General features: G+C 27.9%; 1 protein-coding gene across 2 annotated transcripts in view; it reads right to left on the bottom strand.

Annotated features, from left to right (window-relative positions):
- Positions 1 to 22,097, bottom strand: part of LOC107450101 (uncharacterized) — a 61,252-nt gene that overhangs the window by 17,074 nt on the left and 22,081 nt on the right. For both annotated transcript variants that reach the window (XM_016065829.5, XM_016065830.4), the window contains exon 2: positions 6,644 to 8,126. In XM_016065829.5, the coding sequence (XP_015921315.3) occupies positions 6,644 to 8,126 (1,483 nt within the window). The remainder of the gene's footprint in view (positions 1 to 6,643; positions 8,127 to 22,097) is intronic.

Raw genomic sequence — 22,097 nt, forward strand, 5'->3', positions numbered from 1 at the left:
ATTTTTGCACTTGAACCTATGATTCTAAATAAAAAATAAATTAAAACAAATATAATTTTTCATAATAATATTAGATAATGATTAAGTATTATTTTCTACGATGTTAACGTTGCTGCCATTCAAAACATTTCCAATATTGCATTTCGTTTTTATTTTTAACTATAATAGAATTTTCGAATATTAATTTCAAGTTGTAGGTAACAAATTTTAATACTAGAAAAAAAAATGTTTCATTAAAATAATTTTAGTTGCAGTACATTTAATTTAAAAAAAAGTATTACGTTTTAATATACTATCACAATATCCTTCTAAGATACATATATATATATATATATATAGTAAGTAAAGTTCTTAAAGCTTGCATTATAGTTACTTAGTTATGGAGTCCAGCCTTTCATGAGTAAGGAGCCAAGGAGGGTAAAGATTCACAATTTTGCGATCAACAGCTTGACGGTAGCAATGTGCAGAATTGCTCACAGATTGTCATTATCTGTAAATATGCTGATACACGTTGATTTGATACTGGATAGGTTTCAAACCGCCACCGGTAATAAAAGCCCATTTCTTCATAATTATGTTATATGTAATTTAGTATCTCGAGTTTAGCCATGTCCATCACAGGCATTAACTGCTATTTGAAAACTGATAATTTTAAAAAATGTGCATATGTAACAAATAAGAGCTTTTAAAGGAAATAGAAATAAAACTGTAAAAAAAAATGTTTCGTTGGGAAACATAATTAACTGACTATTCATATGGAAATCGAAAGCTTTGTGCACAATATTTGCTCTAAGACTTGAGCCATATTTTGTGGAAAATAAATTTTTTACAATTGGCAATCGCTTCCCCCCCCCCTTTTTTAAAAAAAAATTAGTCACGAAAGAATAATTAAAGAGTGAGTAGTAAGCAGATAGAAGAGTAAAAATAAGAAACTTTGAAAAAGTACATGTAAAAAAACGACTTCTTAAAGTTTAAGGAAATGTATTTCATCATGTTAAATATACTTGGGTAAAAACATATTTGATTACGCTTGAAACTTTACAATTCTTTTAAGAAATGGCAAGCTTTGTAACTATATTATCCCCTAACATACAAAACTGACATCTTAAAACTCAACGATAATCAAAATGATATCTGATTCTCAATGAATGAAAGATAAATGTTTAGAATAAAAAAAGAAGATGGTTGGGATGATAAACTTAGCACATCCTCAACTAAAAACGCACCAACCCGCTGCTTTCCTCCGCGTGAAGTTCCTGTGTTTCATACCCGAAGTTCCGTTGATGAAATAATCATGGGATTCAAAGCCATTAAAAAGGTTAAGTTTACAAAATAGAGCCATCGAACAACCTACTTTAGGAAAATATCTAACTGCCGCTTCCATATAAATTCAGTGATTAACTCGTAAACGGTGAGGTTTGTTAATTCGTGCGTATGTTACGACACGGCGAGATTTAATAAATGCAATTGGATTATCAAGTACAATAAATAAGATACACGTAAAGGAAAAATCATTTTAAGCATCTATTTATACGTAATTTGTTCTTCAGAAACAGCATGTCAACACAATTTCCAGTGGAGTCACTGAAATAAATATATATATATATATATATATATATATATATATATATATATATATATATATATATATATATATATATATATATATATATATATATATATATATATATATATATATATATATATATACACACACAATCAATGATTATATCACTAAGTAAAAATTTCGTTCGGAATACTTAAATTATGTATTATTACTATTTCGATTGAAAATCTTCGTTCATGTAAAAAAAAAAAAGTTCAAAGAAATATGGTGTTCGCTTAGTAGGTTAATATAAATTTTAAAAAGTTGGAGGACTTTATTGTTTAATAATTTGAGATGCATTTTAAAATCGTATAATTTCATTGGAAATTTCGTCTATGATGAATTTAGCTAGACTGATATTTTACAAAATACACTTGTTTATTCTTGATTGATTTTAATATAGATCAGATAAAACAAAAAAAAAGGGCTGCATGACTCCTTTTATTAAGTATAAAATTGTTTATTTCTTATGTCGGTTTTTCGACATTGACGCGTGATTATTCTGGGCATAATTCAAATAAAGAAATTTCAAAAAAGTATTATATTTAAATTCACATTTCTCAGGAACTATTTGACCTATTCTGTTCAAATTTTGCATTTTGTTATTTAAAATTTCTTAATATATAACGAGGTAAAGATATGCATCCCTTATAATTCAGAATTTCTTCCCCTATTATTAAATTAAATAATAACAATTAATAAATTATCTTAAATTGTACTTTACATGAAATTATCTGTCTGCAAACGAGTTTTTTGATTGTATGCAAAAAATAAATAAATAAATATAAAAATTTATTCACTTTAATAGTCCCAAAGATATAAGCTACTAGGTTTAATAGCTACGGTTTCAAAACCATTTTTACTTCTTAAAAGGTTTTTCACCACTATTCATAATTTTGGGAGGAAAAATTTTGACTTATTTCGAAAGTTTGCGAAGATATTTATATAAAAGACAGGCTTCCTCCATATTCACTAACTATATTCACTAATTTTATTTAGTTAATATTAATTAAAAAAAATATTGTCCTATTTTAATTATTTTTCAAAGATATTAATACAAAAATTCCTTTTGTAAGTTTAAAAAACTTTTAAATGCTTCTCACTCAAAACTTATTCTATGTAATAAATTTGTACAATCTTTTTCAGACCATAACAGAATCTGTAGATTCATTACATGAAAGTTTATCTGTTTCTGATTCCATATATTTCAAAAACTATTTCATGCGTAATACTTTTTTAATCTTTAATTTTTTCATGAATAAATTGAGTTTTATAAATGTTGTGTCACATAAATGTTTGTGAAGCCTCTAGTTTTTATGACTGAGTTTAGAATAAGAGCACTCTTTAAAGTGAAATGTATTTTTATGAAAATAAAGTACAGGAAATTCTCAATCATTCGCTGAGTTATGTAGCACGACAACTGCTGATAAGCATATTTTGCAAATAATCTACAATTCAATAGCTTTCACAAATAATTCAATCTCACTAAAACAAAATATCGAAGATCAGAATCTCACTAGGACAAAATATCGAAGGTCAGAATCTTACTTGAACAAAATATCGAGTAACAGAATTCTTTCCGAAAAAAAAAAAAATACTAATAGTATTTAATAATAGTACTAACTATATTTTGTGCTCGCTGGTTTTTATTCCAAAAGTAGACCGTGTATTACTTGAAGTTTACTAAGTTTAAAATTCTAAAACCGCTTAATAAAAGAATATTGGATAAGTGCTTTTTTTTAACAAGATCTTGGTGCCTTTATACCAATAAATACTGAAAACTAACATAACGAAGTTGACAATGTTTAAATAACAATAATCAAAATCCAAACCTTCCAAAATATTGCAACTCATAAAATCTTCAGGAGCATATTAAGATAATTGATCTGAGTAGTTTCATGAAAATTTCATTTCTTGTACTTTAATCTACTATTAAAAAAAATAATGAAGCTGAAATCGAACTCTGGAGGAAAACAGAGGAAAATGTGTAATTAAGGTTAATAATCCACCATATCAAAATATTGGAGACATCTCCTGCGAGTAATTGAAGTATGTTGAAAGAAGTTACTCTGACAAAATTTATAAATGCTAGATCATTCTGATAATCCGATCCCGTTAATGCCGATAATGGTTGATCGGCTTCATGATGGGCGTTGATGCTTAGGTATAATTTCCATAATCGCCATCATTATCATCATTATCATTTTTTCACATAAATAATTCCCAGCACTAAATCAATCTAGAATCTAAAGTTATGACCAAGAGTAAGTTAGAAAATTATACATTTTTTATAGTTTTCGGGAAAAAAAGAACTGAAACTAACAATTATTTTACTTTCAACACGATGTATAAGATTTTGTGGGTAATTATGTAAATAAGAATACGCAAAATTTATGAATAAATTTGATTTTTCTTCATTGGAGCAATGATAATTAGAGCAAAATCATTGTTTTTATTTCAAACTAGAAGCTTTAAAAAAAATGAATGTAAAGAAACACAAGAAAAATTTAGTAAGTACTATTTTTCGCACACTTCAAGGATTTCAAGTATGTTGCTAAATCATTAAAGGATTTTGATAAGAAAGTTAAAAAAAAAAATATTATTTTCACAGTTTTATCTGGAACTATTAAGATATTATTCTTAATCTTAATATCTAAAAAATTTCTGGAAACAAAACAAAAAAGGAAAAACCAAAACAATAGAAAATAAGGAATAATATACTGGTTTAAAGTATTGCTAACTTATTTATGTTGATATAATTAACTAATTTCTGCAACTATCGATCTTATTTGTATAAAAATATAACTACTCACAGCAAAATAATAATTATTTGAAATATAACCTTGTTTTCATTTAAGGAAATAATAATAAACATGAGATTGTTCCAATTGATGAATTGTTAGTTAGTTTTTCTTGATTTTCTAAAATGAATTGGATTTAGCTACCTTAAAAATAGGTTAAATATTTTAAGGCTTTAAATTTAAAACTCTGTAACGCTAATTTTATATTTTCTTTCATCACCTCTAGTATTCTGACTTATGACATTTTATCTCGTTTTAAGTAAACCAAATTCTCATAGCACTAATTACGAATTGTCTAAATACGTAAACACATTGAAATTTAGATATCTTTTGTTGCTACGTAATCTAAAGATATGTGTAAGTAATTAAAAATAACTTTCGTGAAAGAAACTTTACTTATTAACCCTTTTTATTAATTATTACTTGGAGCATCGTTATAAGATAACAAAAAATCTAGTTTAAACTTAAAATGAAAACGCAATTAAAAATAACTTTCTCAAAACAAACTAAACTTTTTAACTCTTACGATTGAATATTACTTTTAAAAAACAAAAATCTAATCATTTATAACTCTTAAGACAGAAATTCGAGTTTACGAGACCACGGTAACAGTTACGATGTGCAAAAACATCAAATTAAAAAAAAAATAAAAGGTCATTAGTTACAAGATAATAAAAAAAAATTCTATTTAGTTTGAAATGAAAAAGAAAAACAATTAAAAATAGCTTTCTCAAAGCAAACTTTACTTATTAAATCTTTTTGTAGATTATTATTTTTAAGAAAAATCTAAGCATTTATTATTAACTCTCTTGTGATAGAAATGCAAGTTTATGAGACAACGATATCGGTTACGATGTACAAGAACATCAAATTAAACTTAAATAAATGTTATCCGTGAAGGTAAAAAAATTCACTTTAGTTTAAAATGACAAACCTTGCGCGCTAGAAAATATCAAACATAAGAAGAATTAACCAGGCAAAAAAAAGTAAATATAATGAAGAGAACTCACTAACGAAGTCACGCAACTTCAAAAAGTTACTTTTGAAATCTGTGATGGCCACCACACCCATAATATTTATGTAATATCTTTTTACTTTGCTTGGTTTATGTCAACGGAACGAGATATGAACGGTCAGCCGTCACCAATTAAATTTTATTTGTCAACTGTGTCAGGCTCAATAGTTTCGTTAAGATTAAAAGGGAAAGACAGCATTAAGACAAAAGTTAAGAAGTCACGTTTTGAAACTCAGATTCAAATCTTTTGACAAGAAGTGACAGAACTTCCTTTGACAACACTTTTTTGTGTTCACAAGAAAAAAGTTAATTTGTTTATCTGATTTTGAACATATTTCTATTCAAATCAGTTATCTCTATCGAGATAACTATGTTTACTTTTTCCAAGCAATGTTTGTTTAAATATGGATTTCAATTTATCATTTACGAGTTGATACTATGAAAGCTAGTTGTTTACTTGTTGAAAAAGTTGTTGTTTCAGTGTTATTTAAAGAATTCAAATTGTTTTTGGAACAATGATGCAAAAATGTGAATTGTTTGTAAAGCAATTTTTTACATCGACGAATAGATTGTTTATAGAGTAATTTTTTTTTACTTAGATGTATGAATTGTTTGTGGATCAATTTTTTTGCATTGAGGTGTAAATTGTGTAGCAATTGTTAATGTAGAAGTGCAATTGATTTCTTATGCCCCACTACACTAAATCCATATTAAACACTTAATCATAATTTAAGAATTATATAGTGCATAAATTGCTCTAAACATTTATTTATTTATTATAAATGACTTTTTACTAATTTTTAAGCATAATTTATTTCTAAAAAGCAGACTTAATAACGCCACTTATTAAAGCAGCACTTAAATAAAGCCACATGTAGCTAAATTTAATTATTTGACAAATAAAAAATATAATATCCACAAAATTTGAATGTAACGAGGAATTAGTTTAAATTTTTTTCAGAAAAAAAAATCACCCAAATGTTTGCATTTTTGTAATCTAACATTAATTAGTAAAGAAAAATAAATGCAAAACTATTTGATTCAAAAATAAAATTTTAAACATGGATGATTTGATGTTAAATATGCTTTGATAATTTGACTGAAAGGTGAAGAAAACTCACGATTAAAAACAATTTTTTTTACGAATTTACATAGTAAAATTCGTAACATTTTTACTTTAATTGATATTTAAAGAAAATATGTATTTAGTATAAGGCTTACCTGGAAAATTACAAAAATGAGTTCTCCGCTTCTCCAGCTCAGGATTATTTCGGCGATTATATTTTGGCTGTTGATCTCCTGCACCTTTAGATCCTGAAAATGGGGCAGGATAAGGTGGGGGAGGAGTTTTCCTGGGCAAACTTTCTAAAGGTGGGCTTGTATTAGGTTCTGAAGGAGGTGGCGTGAGTGGTTCATATGGTGTGCCATTTGGTGTGGTGCCATTGTTTCCCAATCTGAAACAAGGCTGCCTTGTTGGATCAGAAAACTGTTGATGCGGATGAGAATGTTGCAGACTTGATGAAGGTATTGATGGAGAACTAGGATAAGCACTTACAGCAGCAGATGGTAATCGAGATCGAAAGCAATCGTCTTTGGCAATTGGGACACTTCCCATAAACATTTGTTGCTGTTCTGGGGCAGTATATACCCCGTTATTAGCACCGTTGACTGTAAATGGACAGTGATTACGAACTAGTTCAGTTTTTACTGATACAGCATCTTGACTAGATGGCATAACTGAATTCGAGCCATCTAATTTATGACGGATACTTGAACAATTTTCCCCAAAAGCAGCGGGCTTAGCGAATACATCGGTTGTACAATCTGCCTTTGAAGTTTGATGAGAATGATAGAGAGGATTATTTGAATGGTTGGGGCTTTGATGAAAACTAGAATTTACTCCTGTATAATTAATTGAACCCATTTCAAGGGAATTGCCGTTCCCATTATTGTACCCTATTCCGTTACAATGGCTATTATAACAAGATCCATTGCTTGCATTTCCAAAGTTTGTACCGTATTCTGTATTTGCGCTATGGTAATTTAATCTGATATCATTTGGGTATGCAATAGCCGATCTGTTGAAGTTGGGGGTAAGCTCTGATGCTGAAACGGCCATTCTACATGACGTATCAGAATAATTGTACATAGATTGGTTGCTAGAAGATTGTCCCATAAAATAAGGAGAATTCCCAAAGTGCCCAGACTGGGAATAACTACCATTTATACTACTACCAATCATTCCATCATGTGGAGCACCATTAACTCTAGTTTGGGGCATAAACATTTTCGGTACAGAAAATGTATCTTTGTTATTACTATGAGATTCTTGGAGAGTAGATGTGGAGTCAGATGCCAAATAATCTAAACTTCTTTTCGGAATTTCCGTCTTTTCGCAACTTTCTTCGGATTGTTTTATTGGAAATTCAGCTTCAGAAACAATATTACTTTCTTCAGTAAAAGAATTGGAATCACCATTTAAAAATAAACCACCAAAACTTTTTCGAAATATTTCTATTGTCTTCACAAAATCACTGTAATTCTCTTCGGCCTCAATGTTTACTTTTTTAGCTTTAAAATTTTCTCTTTCAATGGAACTGTTATCAACAATCGAGTTGTGTGTAATATATTCTAAACATTTTCCTGGAGTTTTACTATAAGCTGATTCAGACAAAATGTTTGAAGCATTATTTTTCTCATAACCCTGAAATAAAATAAAAATATATATCAGTTTTGCAGTTTTAATGACATTAATTAAAATAGTTATAGATTAATACACAGTTAAAAATTTACTTGTAAATAACATCTGGAAAAGTAAAACATATTTATAGGTTATTGGCATTATCTCTAATGGGAGGTATTCATGTTATATAAGAATTTCATTAAATATTTTTAGCATCTTAAGTTAAGAATATGTGTTTTATATGTTTTAAAATTTACAAGGTATTTTAAATAAACTGAGAAAGAGACAAAATTTATGTGAAATAATTGGCAAAGTAATACGAAGAATAACTCAACTTTCAAAATATTTCTATGAATCACACATAGCATCGATAATTCCAAGTATTTTTGAAAATATAATTCAAAAAGATTTCAACGACCGGGATAGCAAGAAAGCTTATTTTCGTATTGAAATTACGGAAATAATCAAATTTTTTAAAACCTTTTATTTTCAATGTTTTCTTAAATATTTTATATATTTTACAGTACAAAATACTTTAACTCAAAAGAATAAAAAAAGATGATTTTGCAGGTTTTAATCGACTTTAAAAATTAAAAATATATGTATATAAATATTTACCCATTTTCCATCGATCTAAAATGCAATATGCTAATATAAAAGTTATATTAGCATATTGCATTAAACTCAACATCGAAATTTCTGTTTATTTACCTTTTTGCTTCCGGTATTTAAAGTACTTTGTACTATTGAATTTGATCTACACTGCAAACTAAAGGTTTCCTTTTAAATAAAAATGAAAGCAATAAACACAGAAATTCATAATGCATGTACATATTCTACAATTACATTAAATGCTCATATTTATTTTTTAATATAAATTCAATATTTTGGGTGAAAACATTTTAAAATTTGTCGAATAGTTAGCTATCACATAGTACTGTTACAAAATAATTAACAGACACAAAACAATAATTAATGAATGTCTAAACATTTTCATTTAGCCTTTCTTTATTATTGTTAAATATAATTACTGAAACTGTTTTAATCAGAAATTAACAAACTGAATCTTTTATATTCATCCAGTAAACGAACACTTTTTCAAAGTTCAGTAATCAATAAAATAAGAAAAACATATATGTTTCTTTTTTTATTTTATTTTAAATGATGCAAAGCAAATTGATATCCAATTTTCAGAGCTATTCGAAATGCGTTAATTCTAGATACATGACTTGCATTACTTTTCAAAAAAAAGAAAAAATTATAATGATTGATCGAAAATAAGCATTATACATATTTTAAATCCGCTTTTTTGAGTTTCCGATTTGTAAAACCATGGTAACTTTGCCAAATTTTTAAAATAAGATTTATGATATTCTCTTAAACTCCTGAAGGGAATTTTTTTTTAGCTCAAGGAAATTAAATAAAAAATTATAATAATTAAAAACTGAAAAAACTGTTCAAAGTCTGAAAAATATGACATTTTTTTTCATGGGAAGAAAATATCTTTCACTTTAAATACCGTAAAGTAAAAGGCGCCAGAAGTACCATGCATGTAAAGTTTCCTTCAATGTCTTCAAAGATAGGCTTCCTTCTAAGATAATCTTAGGCTTCCTTCAAAGATAGTCTTAATGACGAAGTATCGCTTACTTTATTTAGATTAAATTTTTCTAAAAATATTGCATAAATAATGCACCTTTTATCTATAGCATTTACTCTTGTAATTAATAATTAAATATCATAATATAAGTGTTTTTGAGTTGAAGAAAAAGTACTGAAATAAGACTACTCTGTAGTCATCGTTGATTAGTAACTAAAAACGTTACGTTCATTCACATACAAAATAGCTAACGTATAATTCCAAAAATAACTCTTATTGTAGTGCATAAGCATAACAACAGGCATACATGACGATATTTATATACATATTAAGGCAAGTGGAGGTGAATAGAAAATCATACAGATAAAGTATTGTTGACGTTATGAAATTTTTTATTATGATCATAGTCAAAGCAAAATAAAAGTCGGGGTGCATCGTCCGCATATTAATACACCGGAAAAATGAACACCCAAAGCAATTATACCCGGAAAAGGACTCCCATATTGCTGAACAATTCGGGAAGAAAGAAAAATGATAGAAAGGAGACAGACCCACAAGATATTCGCAGAGGAGGGTGCTTAACTGATAATAAACCGAAATCCCCAACCACAAAGCACAACTTGTCGGTGTTTCAGAGCTTAAGCATGTAGGGAAAAAAAACTCTCAGAAGAATTAAAAAAAGAAATACGACATCAGAAGTAAAGATGAGAGAAAGCGGAAGCACTGGAGATGAGACCGGAAGTTAGGGTGGATAAGAGAAACCGGAAGGAAGCTTGACATCCCAACAAGATGGACAATCGTCCGCAGAAAAATGCAGAGGGGAGGAGGAGTTTTACAAATGTACGGAGTTTTTTTCTTATTATTAATTTTATTTTATTTTATTTTATTTGAACAGGGTGCAAGGAACTACGGCAATTTTATGGTATTTCAATCAGAAATGGAAATATATATTAAAAAAAAAAAAAAAATTATTCGTTGAGCAATAGGATATTAGAATTAGCGAAAATAATCTTTCTCACAAGGAAACGATTTTGCTAAAAAAAAGAAGACTTCATTTTGTCCGATTTGAAACTTGATTCATAAATTAAGTACTTTCCATTTTAAGGATTGATGTATGAAGTCACATTTACTATTTCATAGAAGCAATATTATTTTAATGTCCATTAGAATAGTTTGTTCCAATGTAGTGATCGAAATTTAGACAGTTGATTTATAAATAGTTTATAAGAAGTTTATTTAAACTATTATTTGCTTCGATGTTACCACACAATAAATGTAAAGCACCTTTAAATGAAAGAAGAGTGATATGACCCGCTAAATTTTCTTGCAGAGTCCTAAGTGGTCCTAATTTATGATCATTCATAATCTAGGTAACTTTCCTTTCAAAGGATACAATATATTTATCAATCATGCTTTTTTTTGTTTTGTTTTTTTTGTTTTGAAACTGTATTCACGCTTTTTGTGAAATGTCTGTACCCTTGTGGGGGTTTATTTTTTAGTAAAAATGCGTAGTCTGCGCAAATAACTTGACGTATGTTGTTTTTCGAAAATGGCAACCACAAACCGGCATATTACTTATAATTTCTGTTAGTTACCAAGTTATTAAAGTAAAGCATTACTTTAGTGAAATTGGTCACGTATTTTTTTAGCTCTGAGTTAATATTCTTTTTTATAAACTGCATTGAACAGCCGACCCAATCCTGAGTTCACGACTACCAATTTTCGACTCCTTAGTCTTGTAATTTTGAACCCAACTCAGAGGACAAGAGAAATCCTGGATCAAGCATTAGGAGAAACTTGCCGTCATGGAGGGCTTTTTGATGGAACTACCCCGCATTTGCGTTACATGGAGAGGAAAACCACGAAAACCTGCCACGGTTAGCCCGAAAGCACGAGTTTCGACCGTAATTACTATATTATAACGTTTTTTTATATCACGTATGACATACCAATGTGAAAAAAAATTTTACTAAAATATATTTTTAATTCATGAACCGCCATCTTAGATAACAAGTAAACAAAACAAATTTTGTTTCATCATTTTTCTCATTTAAAAACAACCATAAAACAAGAAGACATTACGTATAAATAAGTAGCAAAGAAAACTTAATGATTATGTAAGGTTTTTCAAGATATGTAAGGTTTTTTAAGTAGGAGGTGGAACCCAAAATGTTTAACTGAAAGTTTAGTAACATAAAAATATATTAGATATTTCTTAACCTTGAATATACAAACTGAACTAAAACTTTTCATTAAAAAAGTGTGAAGAAGAGGCAAACAGTTTAGAAAAATGCTGCAAAAATAAATATTTCCATTTTATAATAATCAAGTTGTTTACACTCTTTCCAAATCCTATCTTCACTCAAAACTAGAAAACTTTTATTTAAGCTGGAATCGTCGATAACATAATGGAAAAATTCTTACTGTTACCTATTTTAAGCTTCTTGGATTTCTATAAGGTCAGGAACCAAGGTCATGAACTCGGATCGAAGATTTTCTTCCTATTTCACTTCTTTTTATGCTTTTCTTTATGAGTTACAGCACTCTCCCCACCGATTATTCTATTGCTGAGTATTACGGAGAAGACCCCCTGCAAAACTCACACCGAATACTAAGCTGTAAATAGTGCACCTTTATGCCTAAATCAAGATGCGATTAAAAAGACAAAAGTTGGTTAGAGCGATCTACAAAATATTAATCGCATCTTGAAGTCTTATCAGTCAAATACTAAAATTTCCTTTCTGTTATGCACATCTTATTCATTTATTTTTTAAATTTTTATCGAGTTCAAAAATAAATGCATTCAAAGACATTAGAAAAGTTTGAGTAAACTTTGAAGTATTAATCGCATCGTGGGGTCTTATGAGTCAAATATTAAATTTTTCATTTCCATTAAATATATATTTTTTTTTAAAAATGTATCGGGTTCAAAAATGAATGCATTAAAAGTATTCATTTAGATAGATTACAGAAAAATGTCTTACCATGCATTTTCACTAAGCTAAACGCTTTTCAGAGATTTCGTATTTATTTTAAATTAATAAAAATATTTGTCTTGCATAAAATTATTTGTATTACAAACTTTCCAACCTCAAAATTAAAAAAGGCTAAGAATTTTCTTGATTACGGTAAAACACAAAAAATAAAACAAAGATTTTCAAAAAATAAATTTACCCATTCATTAAATTATATTTAAGTAGCTTTTTATTACCCCTTAAAATTACTAATAAAGTTTATTTATTGTATTAAAACAAATTGAGTGACTGATTTAGCATTTGAAAAATTAATAAAAAATATTTCTGAAACTTTTTCTGGTTTCCTTAGACAGTAAACACATTTTACTAAGTTTATATTGACCAAGAGCAGAATAAGTCTGGATTTTTATTATGTAGCAAATATTTTCTCATTACTTGCGTCGCTGTGTTTAATACCACCAGCTTTAACTGAATCAACACACCGTAGGCATTAGCTTACCCGCTGCTTCACTTTACACTATTTTAAATCGATCGCATCAAATGAATGAAAGAATTCAAATGTTTTTTAACTGTGAAATACAACACTGAGTTTTTAAAATATTAAGAAACCAGTTCGTTTTCTTATTCTTAAACTCCTACTAACACACAAAAACTATCAACAAAAAACGTGAAGCTTGAAAGAGAAATAATTAATATATTAACTTAAATGAGCTATTTTAGCGTGAATTAATTATCACCTCGTGAAAGAGAAATCATCCGTACATTCTTTGTTAAAAATAATGTTACTTTTATTTAGGTTTATCAATTAAAATAAAAGTTCTAAAAAGGAATTAAAGTTACACCAGATAAAATCGACCCACAAAAATTGCTGTTATAAAATAGGGAACTCACTTTATATGTGAAACGTAGTTTCATATAACGTATACATGTAACTATGGTCATTGATAGTAAGAAAAAAATATTTTGAATAAAAAAAAATTTAAATAACTAGAATTAATATTATATTTGGTAATGAAATTAATTTTTGAAAAGTATGAAAAGTTCTTCATCGTAACCTTCCAAGACCATAAAATGTGCTATATGAAATTTCTTTTGTAAGACTCCATAAAAATAAAAAATTAGCAGAAAAAAGTTTTGAATGTGTGCAGCATCATTTTTTATCACTATTAAAATTCGAACGTTTATCTTCATTTTCAATCATATATAAATTAATTTGAATGTATGCGTTTTAAATTGTCTCTCTCCCCTTCTTTTGAAAAAAAAGTTTGTTTGTATCCTACCATAACCGTATGACATTGAGCTAGTTTGAGCAAGTCATAAGGTTGATTATTTCATATAGTGTTCTTATAAAAGAGCAAGTAAAATTAAAATGAAACTAATTTGATTCTTAAAAAAAAATTTAAATTAAAAAAAATCCTAATACTGCTTATTTTAATTAACATTAAGGCATAATAAATAATAATTTATAATTAAGAATTTGCCTACATTCAAAAATTCCTTCAAACACGGGGAATGAAAATTCCCCGTGTAGTAAAGAATGAAAATTCTTTCAAACACGGAGAAAAAGTTTTGGTAAAATTACCGTACTGTACGGAAATAATATTTCTGGTTTCAAAAAAATAAAATAAAAAGTAAAATAAATTTAGAAAAAAAAACATAATTCTTATAATTAAAACAAAAACATACGGTATTTAAACCATTCATTTGGTAAGCTTTCCGCTAATACTGTAATGGTTTACAGGAAAGTCTTGTTTTCAAAATTATAGGTCTTATTACCATATATTTAGTAAAAAATATAAAACTGAAAAAACAAATGTAATCCAATCATTGGTTTTTATGCCATGCTCCAAGATAACATAATAAAATTATCATATTTTATTGTTAGTTTTATAAAACCATATTTTATTGTTAATGTTTGGTTCTATGGAAGCACCAAAAAGGTGTTTCCATAGAACCAAAAACACTAAGTATTATCCTATTCTGGTAGTTTTCTAAATGTTATCATATTCTGGTGTACTATTTTTTTTCTCAGTGTGAAATAGCTATGATTGCATTCAGAGCTTCATTCTCTACTTAATTGCTGAGAAACAGCTATTATTATTTAACTCTTTTTATTATCACATAAACCCTCTTAATGTCCGCACTAACTCCATTAAATTATTTATTCGTTATTGATTAATTAATTAAATACAAATCAAAAGCGGATGTTCAGATATTTAACAAGAGCAGTCATTTATAGCGCATTCATTTAAAATAAGATAAATAATACTAATTTCATACTTACTAGCATTAGTATTTCGATAACTTTTGCGCAGAACTAGATCTAATATCTCCATTTATATTAAAAAAGAAAAAAAAACTGCACTTACACATGAATATAAATTGCATTAAAGTAAAGCATTTCCACTACAGCCAGCTCGCCGATAAAAAAGGGACGAGGAGGTTAATTCTCTATTCTCCATCCTTCATAATTTCAAGGCAAAATGGTATGGTGGTGGCAATGTGGTCAGCAATGCACACCAGCCACCTTTACTTCCCAGAGTAGCTGATATCGATCCATCGTAAGCTGGGCGAGTAGTTTATGTCACCGGAGATTGAACTCCCGCTTTTTGCAATGCCACTTCTGTGCTTTAACCACAGTGCCATCGCGGCATAAAGTGCACTTATATGCACGAATATAAACTCCGCTTAAATGTGAATGAGAACTGCTCTTGCATATAAATATAAACAGCAATAGAATATAAATATAAACAGCACTTGTATATTTATATAAACTACACTTTCATATGAATAAAAACTGCAACTAACTATAAAAATTTTGGGAACTTTCATCAGTATAATATATTAGCCCGTCGCTTCCTAATGTTCACTCCTGATTGTCCAACACTTTCTAAATTTATTTTACTAGTTTAATCTGGGTTAAAAATCCGTATGAAATGTTTTCTTTGAGAATTCCACGTTTGTTTTTCTTCTGCAATAATCGGAACAAAAGTAAACCTTAAAGGATATAGCACAATAGTGCATTAACAATACAATAAAAACAAATATCTTAATACAATAACGTAATGAATGCCTTCTTTTTTTTTTTACAGATTCGCGAACATAGCGTTCACCGGTAACCCAGCTTAGCAAGTTGAATACGACGCAATGCCTATTTTATTCTTACTTCTCTATTTTTTTTATTTTTAATATTATTTTTGAATCTTTCAATCTCCTCGTATTTTTCAGAGCTTTTCAATGGATTCAATTGCTCTTTGCCCTCATACAGCTAAAGCTCCACAATTGTAATTTGGGGGGCGTTTTGTTGTAGAGGGGGTCACTGCGGGAGACTAAAGACCCCCTTAAAGGAAGCACAACAGGGAAGGAAGATATTTTTTGCCAGCCTTTCTTTCTATCCCTGTTTTTTATTTATTTTTTCGAAATTATTTTTTTATAGAAATAATACAGCAAAACGTTACAGCGGAATCTGAACAAGGGTGCCTTAAAACGAGGATTTAGGCTCAGGTGCTAAAAATTTCAGGGGTAGGTGGGAAGGTAGAAGAAACTTTTGATCATCTATTTTTTTATATATTTATAAATACTTTGCACAGGGTCAAATTTCAAGCGGTTTAAACAGGTGTTAGACTTAGGTGAAAGTGCATAAATGACATCTCAAGAACACTTTTATCAAAACGGAGTTATCGAAATGAAAAAACACTTTCCAAAGCCTAATGCTATCTTTTAATAACGGATTTCTTTCGCAAACTTGCTTTTCCAGAGCCAATTAACTATACATAGTTTATAGTTTATATTGTTAGAAAAAGAATGTAAAAACCTTTTTATGCGCAACTAATACAAATTTATCAAAAAATAAATTAAGAAATAAAAATACATTGGTACCATTTTACTTTAAAATTATTAAAACTATCTTTTCACTTCTAACTAGTGCTGTACGTGATTGTATTAAATGTCAATCGTTGATAATAATAATTACCATATTATCCACGCTCTTATTATCGTATGTTTAACATTGATCGTAATGCATGGTTTTCACGGTGTATCGTGAGAATATTTAAAATATTGTTATAGCGAAGTTTTAACAATATTGATATTTTGCAATACATCGAATAGCTTCACTCGTAACTAATGCACAATAAAAACTCACAAATAACAAAAATAATAAATACAGGCAACAAATAAGCCTTAAAAGTTCTAGAAAAAGCAACTTCGTTAAAGTAAAGAAAAAGTTTAAAAAATTTATCTTTTTTGTTATTGTTTTTGCTAACAGGATATATAGTTTTAATATTTTAATGAAGGTGTAACAAGCGTTTATATACTTACTTATTATATCTACATTTTTCTTTATTTTTACTAGATATTCATTATTAGGTATTTTAGTGCCCATTGCGATGATAAAGTGAAAATAAATATGTTATATGTTCTGTATATTATATAATAAAAATATCTTAAACAACATTTCAGTAATATTGTCTTTCAGAAAAAGTAAAATTATTAGCTTAGTAAAATTTATTCTTTAATGTATGTAATATCACAATCACAACATACTACAATTAAGTACGATTGTTTTAACAATTTAATTGCAAACATTTTATTTATGTTACTAAAAATTTGAGTTTAAAGAAATAAAAACAGTTTGTAGATAACCTTTGAAGAAAAGAAATAATTTTAAATGAGCTTAAATAATAAATTCTTTGAAGATTATAATATTCACTCGAAAAAAGATTACCTTTTTTTATAATTTTGTAAAATGGCATCATAACAGTTTATGCCACAAAGTCATTACTTTATAATTTTTATCGATACATGTATATACAAGTTTTGAATCTACGAAAACATCATACATTGATCAAAATTATATCGATTCAATACTTTCTCACGCTTATTCAAATAATTAATATACAATTACCAATCAGTGTATGTTGTTTTATTTAAAAAAGATTTAGACTTTTTAAATCAAGATAAAATAATGACATTTAAATTTATTTTAAAAATTCAATTATGATTAAAAATTAAAAAATATGAATGATCAATAATGAAAGGAGATTTTTGAAAATGCCCACAGAGTTATGAACATAATAGCAAAATTAATTTTATAAAACTGGAGAGAGATTTTATTTTAAAACCCCTCAATGTTCATTAATTTTGTTTATTTAGTTTTTCGGTATCCCCTGTGCAAATTTTTTTTTATAACTTAATAAGAGATCAAAATAAAATTCAATGGAAATTGTGATAAATATTTATTATAATCAAATTTACAAAAGCTCGTTTATAAAAATATCAGATTTAATTCTAGCTATACATTTCATGTTGCTTAAATTTAATGAATATTTTTTTCAATTTGTGAAAATAAACAAAACAACATTCTATAGTGCTGTTCATATAAGTAAATGTTGCATAATAGTCGCTTAAACAGACACCTTTAAAAAATTTCATTAATTCGCTTTAACAATACCTTTTCCAGCCATCATTTTTTTTCTTTCACTAAATCTATAAATCAGTGATAACACTTTAGCGGAACACCATCATAAAATTAATAGCACATTTCTATTACACACACATCAACATATATGCATATTTTATGTATGCATATTTATATACATATTTATGCATGCATATTTATCTATGCATATTTTATGTACGCATATTTTATGTATACATATTTATATATGCATATTTTATGTATACATATTTATATATGCATATTTTATGTATACATATTTATATATGCATATTTTATGTATACATATTTATATACATATTTATCTATGCATATTATATATAGATATCAATTGGACACCTGAATAATTACAATTTTTCTAAACTCACGGAACACTAGCGTACTGCATAATGTCGGTTAATAATCACTACTGCACCAAATTTTACAATTAAAAACCCCCATTCATTTGACGAGGCTTCTCTACCCGCTTATTAACATTAACACAAGTTTCATACACTGCAGTTGATTGCAATGTTTACTCTTGTAAGTGCAGATTTAATTAAAAACAGAGTTCAGTAAAACAGAATCTATTTATTATAAATTAATATCAAGAAATAAAACAGCATTGCTAGTTTGCGATCAACAACATAACACCAGGCATAACGACAGAGTTCAACGAAAGAACCAACAAGAACTATACCAGTTTCGTATGCAGTGGATAATATATTGTTACATTAATTTGATAAGAATAAAAAGCATTTCTCTTTAAAAACAGCCTCATGTTTTCAAAAAGTACTTGTGCATCTTTAAAAAATTTGCGTCTCTTTACAAAATTACATGCATAAAGAGCCAAAATCTGAACGAAGTTATAAAAAATGTACTAGTCGGAGACTTGTAGCGCTTCTGTACAACAGCGTAATTAAATGTACGAAAGATTAAATTGCCCTCACTATTATGGTCCAACTTGAGGTACGGTTGCAGATAATAAGTGGTTTAAAGTGCACCAGTATTTTTAACAGCATAAAATCTTCTCATTATACCGATGATAATTCTCAGAATAAAACCTTCCTGACTGCAAGAAAGATTTTTATTCACACCTGAAATCGGGTATTGTTGAAGAGTGTTAAGGAAAGGGGATCAATGCACCGGTAGAAAAACATCCGGGGTATTAATGCCGTTACCACATTGTTACGTCCATTGCGCCATGACCTGACCATTCATTTAATTCAGAAGTTGAGAATCACACAAAAACTAATAGGATCCAACAGAAAAGGCGAAGATGACCGGATGGCTCCTACTATAACTGAGGAGAAATTATACCTCTTTATACGTAAACGGAGAAAGGAAATGCATTTCAAGATTTATTAGTTTGAATGTTATGACAGAATTTGAAAGCTAAGGAGTTTAAATCTGATATAAGGCTTTGGTATCACGTTTTCAGGAACATGAATATAACTTCTTCTAATTCAGCTTTATTGAACATTTTCTGTTCAATTAAGATGCATGCAAATTATATGTTTAATTTAATACCAAGTAATTACAAAATAAATTTCTTTTAACAAGTAAAATTATCTGGGTTTTTTTAATTGGTAGAATAGCATGCAAAATAACTAATTACATTTCTCTGGCGCGAAATTTAATGTCAAAAAACTGGGCACTATGGATTTCTTCTCGATTTTCAGACTTAATACTGGTGACTCAGGAGATAAATGCAATTTGAAATAGTAGAACACAGTTTAAATATTTCGAAAATACCGAAAACAGTACTACAATTTTAACAAAACCTAATACACTGAGAAAAAAAAATATGATCTAAGCCACTTGAATATGGTAGAATTAACCAAGTTTCTGGCTGGATGGAAACACTAAAAAGCTTGGTAATTTTTACTGAATCGTTTCAGTAATGATTTTAGTAAAATGAACGCTAAAATATATTTTTCTAATAGGTGATGAAATTTGGTAAAAATAGATAATTCTATTATGATGCCTATAGAAACCATTTATTCGGTTAAATTTATTTTTCATTTTCTTATTATTTAATAAATTTGTGGTAAGAAGAATTATAATTTTGAAAACCAGAAATTACAGTACTACGTTACTATATGAACGGTAAAATTACTAATTGAATAATTTAAATTCCGTATACTTTAGTTTTAATTACAAGAATTACGTATTTTTAAAAAAAAAAAACTAGAAATGTCATTATACAGTTTTATAATTTTTTCTGAATTTTTTTCTCAGTGTAGTTAGTAACTTGTGCTGTTTTAATTGGGGTAGATCTTACAAGAAATTGAGTTTTTTTAAAACTCCTTGTAAAACGTTAAGTACAGTGTAAAGTACTAGAATTTTTCAATTGTACATTAATTGTACAGCATTTGAATTTTTTATCAGCTGAGCAATAATTGTACTACTAGTCGGCAAAATTTAACAATTGCTTTATTTAACGCACGTTGTAAATTTATTGAAAATGTAAAACTAACAACCCTTAACAACAAAGATCTACAGCAAAATTACTCAAGTGTTAAACTTTTATTAACTCTAAAAAAAATATGCTTTTACGATTTTTAATTCTAAAAGTTTGAAATTTAAACATTCAAAGTATGGCTGCATAATGAGCAAAAAGCCAGCTGTTTTTCTAATAATGAAACAGCTGGCTTTTTGCTTATTATACAGCCAAATGATATCCATTCTCTTCTTAAAACTTAACTACAAAAGGAAAATGATGAATGTTAATAAAAGTAATCGTTCTAAATTAGTTAAAAATTGTTAAACAGGTTCTAAATTTGACGAAATTTTCTTATGAAAATGAGTGGGGAGGGGAGATTGCCTACATATTCCGTCGTTTTTTTTTTTTTTTTTCTTTCTTAAAGAATGAGAAAGATGAGATGACAGTTGGTTTCATATTTGAAGATATCGACTGAAACTTAACGCTTTGGAAATTAGTTCCTATCTGATATCGAAATAATTAGTTGCTTAGTTAGTAACAAGTTAGATTCTAATTACAATAAGACTTCATTACAAGAAAAAAAGTTGATAAGTGCAAAAATAAATATCATAAGCAATTAACGTTATTTTAACCTTTGCACGTCGTACATTTTTTGATCTTGTAAAGCCTTCAAGGAAATTGCATATTTCTGTATAATAATATCAACAGTTGAGATGTGTTGAAAAATAAGCGACTAGCGGGGTACTGAAACATCTTGACACTGATTGACAGAATATTTTCATTCATTCATGTAATGCTTCAGCAAATTTTCACATCCTGAATAGTATCATTAATAACATCATAAAACAGGATATCTTTGAGATTGGATATTGAGACTTTCTTTTTTTCTTCCGCAGTCAAAATTTTAATTGTCTGCATTATCTGAATACTATTATTGCGTTTTTTTAAATATCGATGGATTTCATTCAAAAATAAGGGTTTTAAAGTAATTATTTTTTGATTGTTAACGCAATGTTTTGTAGAAAATTCTTTATCTCAATTTAAGGATAGGTATTTGAACAGTTTTAACTGCGAAATAATTTCTCTTGTGCAAACAAGTTCACAATTGAGTTAAAACAATACAGCAGAATTAAGGTCCTATTAAAAATCGGTAAATTAATAAAAAAATTATTTAATTTTATTTCTTTTTTTCATGATGATAAAAGATGAAGAGTACTTATCGATTTTATCACAGTTATTTAACTATTCAATATGAAAATCATAACTCTTCGGTTTTAATCAAAATATGTTTGTCATGAAAATGTATTTTCAATTTATAAAGAACACTGTAGAGAGACACTTTTGATCCATTAGCTTTATTTAGTAAATAAATATTACAAAATTCAAGTCATATAAATTACAAACCTACTTTTCTTTCCTAAAACGGTGACAGTTCCTGTAAAATAATGAGCTTTATCTTACCTTTCAAACGTGAAACGAAAGCCATCAAGTATCATTGCCGGTCATGAAACTAAAATATCTTATTAAATATAAATTA

Source organism: Parasteatoda tepidariorum, chromosome 11 (assembly GCF_982258835.1).
Source record: "Parasteatoda tepidariorum strain Cologne lab strain chromosome 11, Ptep-v5.0, whole genome shotgun sequence".
Lineage (NCBI taxonomy): Eukaryota > Metazoa > Arthropoda > Arachnida > Araneae > Theridiidae > Parasteatoda > Parasteatoda tepidariorum.